The sequence below is a fragment of the Vigna radiata genome, chromosome 7, assembly GCF_000741045.1.
Source record: "Vigna radiata var. radiata cultivar VC1973A chromosome 7, Vradiata_ver6, whole genome shotgun sequence".
Taxonomy (NCBI): Eukaryota; Viridiplantae; Streptophyta; class Magnoliopsida; order Fabales; family Fabaceae; genus Vigna; species Vigna radiata.
In genome coordinates, this window is record NC_028357.1 from 10369293 (window position 1) to 10371832 (window position 2540).

Genomic DNA, 2540 nt, shown 5'->3' on the forward strand with positions numbered 1-2540 from the left:
CCTGACCCAAACCTGTTTAGCACTTGTCAGTAACTGCAAATCTCTCCAACACCCATCAGTAGGTGTACCTTCCTGTGTTCTTCAGTAAATCCAAAAAAAAAAAATATAACATCCCCAAGTAGATGCCAGCCAAAAATTGTTCAAATACTCAAAAATTACAAGTCCAACAAATAAAATAAATATAAAACTACTATTTACAACAAAAGAAATTGTCCCAACAACATCACATGTTATCCTTTTTGTTGGTGTCTCCAGTACACCGAATCCTCAGCTTTCTTTTATCCACTCGCTTGGTATGTCCACTGTATGGTGCCTCGATCTCCACCATCCCTTTCTCCTTCAACTCTCTTAATACCTACTCCCTCCTCTTATATTTCACTTTAATGCCTGGTTGGAATAGGTCTTCCTTTAATTCAGGATGGATGGATCTTTCTTCTTCACTCATAGGTACCTGCAAAATATTACAACTGTCAGTATAATCAGTACCTGATGTGCTATCTTCCGATGCAGCTTCTCTCCCAGACTTCTCATGTCTCGCTCTCCTTATTACTTCAACCCCGTCCTCCTCATAGCCAGTATAGAGAAACAAATATTGCTCATCTCACATCATTATTCTTCTATCATGGACACTAATAACCATCTTTGACATTGCCATGAAAGGTCTTCCCAAAATCACAGGAATCATTTCATCATTTTCCACGTCCATGACAATAAAATCAACTAAGAACTCAAGCTGTTCCACTCGCACAATAACATCCTCCACCATACCAAATGGTTCTGCTATAGATCTATCCGCCACCATCACAGTAACGCTAGACGGCTTCAATACTAGCCCTCTGAATTTTGTTAAGAAATGCTTGGGTAACATATTGATGCTAGCTCCGGAATCTATCATAGCTTCCCCTACATCACACTCATTCAGAACACATGATATTCTCAAACATCCTGGATCTTCTACCTTAGGCGGATGATTCATCTTTTGGGGTTGAACAACAAGATCCTCTTCTTTATCAGTGAGTTCAACTTCATCTTCATCTTCTGGCTCAATAATTTCTTCTTCTGGATCCTCTTCTTCATAAGTGAGTTCAACTTCATCTTCACTGCTTCTTTTCTCATTGACTTCGTCAACACTCATCATCTCCTCATCTTCTTTTTCATTGTTTTCAAAATTAATTGGTTCCACTTCTGCCTTCCTTTTATTGCTTGTCAGAATAGCTTTGCATTCGTCCTTAGGGTTAACATCAGTGTTAGCCCTAAACTGATTCTTCTCGGTAGTTTCTATCCTTTTAGACAACTTGCCAATCTACGACTCCAATGATCTAAAGCTGGCTTGATTACTATTTAGATGAGACTCATAAACTTTAAAAATTTGTCAAATCGGTTACTAAGGTCTCTGACCGTCTCTGTCAAGCTGCTCACCTGCTTCCATAAAGGTGATGGTTGTTGCTGCCGGAAGCCTCCTGCCTGCCCAGAATAATTACTTTGATTTTGTCCAAAACTAAGGTGGTTCTTCCAACCTTGGCTATAATTGCCTTGGTTAAAATTACCTTGCCTGTACTGGAATTGGTTTCCCATGTAGTTGACATCCTGCTACATTTCTTCAGGAAAAGCACATTGACCATCAATATGGTCACCACCACATAGATCGCAAAGTTGTTGAGTCTGAGAAATATTCCTTATTCCCTTTGGAAATTCAGAAAGGACCTTTGTTAACTTGTCCAGTTTTTGGGTAAGGAGATGATTCTGAGCAGCCATAGCATCATTAACAGGGAGATGCAAAAGTCCTCCTTTCTGTGTGCCTCTTTCACTATGCGTCACTTCACTCATAGCCATGCTCTCAATCAATTCGTAAGCCTCATCTTTAGTCTTTCTATTTATACTGCCTCCAGCTGAAGCATCTAACATCATCTTTGACTGAGTGTGTAGGCCTCCAAGGAAAGCAAGTAGATATGAGGTCTTGTTAAGTCCATGGACAGGGGTCTTCCTCAACAGGCCTCTGAATCTATCCCACGCATGTCAAAGAGTTTCTTCCATTCCTTGCTTGAAGGAAGAGATTTCCAGCTTCCCTTGATTAATCTTTGTCGATGGAAAGAATTTGTTAACAAATTTTGTTGCCACCGCCTCCCAATTTCTGAAAGTACCTTCTGGGAATGAATGCAACCATGCTTTAGTGTTTCCTCCAAGAGAGAAAGGAAACAGGCTGAGTTTGACCCTGTCATCAGAAACTCCATTTATCTTTACGGTATTGCAGATTTCACTAAAAGTGGTTAAATGATCATAGGGATTCTCATTTAACAACCCGTGAAATTGGTTGCTCTGGACTAGTTGGATGAGTGCATGGTTCATCACCATGTTTGTTGCATTATCTGCTGGCACAGCTATGCTGTTAAACTGCAAAGGACCCACCGTGTTTGATGCGTCCCCCAGTGTGCGTCTTGGAGGAGGTTGGTCCGCCATCTCCTCAATGTCCTGTGCAGAGGTCTCAAGTGAAGATTGCCAAAGTTCTTCAGTTGAAGGAAACTTTTCACGTGCAGGACGTC

General features: G+C 40.9%; 1 protein-coding gene across 1 annotated transcript; it reads right to left on the reverse strand.

Moving 5' to 3' along the window:
• Positions 1-355: 355 nt before the first annotated feature.
• On the reverse strand, positions 356-1575 carry LOC106766045. Its single transcript, XM_014650809.1, has 3 exons — positions 1420-1575; positions 677-1303; positions 356-451 (listed from the first exon to the last, which is right to left on the reverse strand). Exons 1-3 carry the CDS (start codon positions 1573-1575, stop codon positions 356-358), a joined length of 879 nt encoding a protein of 292 aa, XP_014506295.1.
• Between the last annotated feature and the right edge of the window lie 965 nt (positions 1576-2540).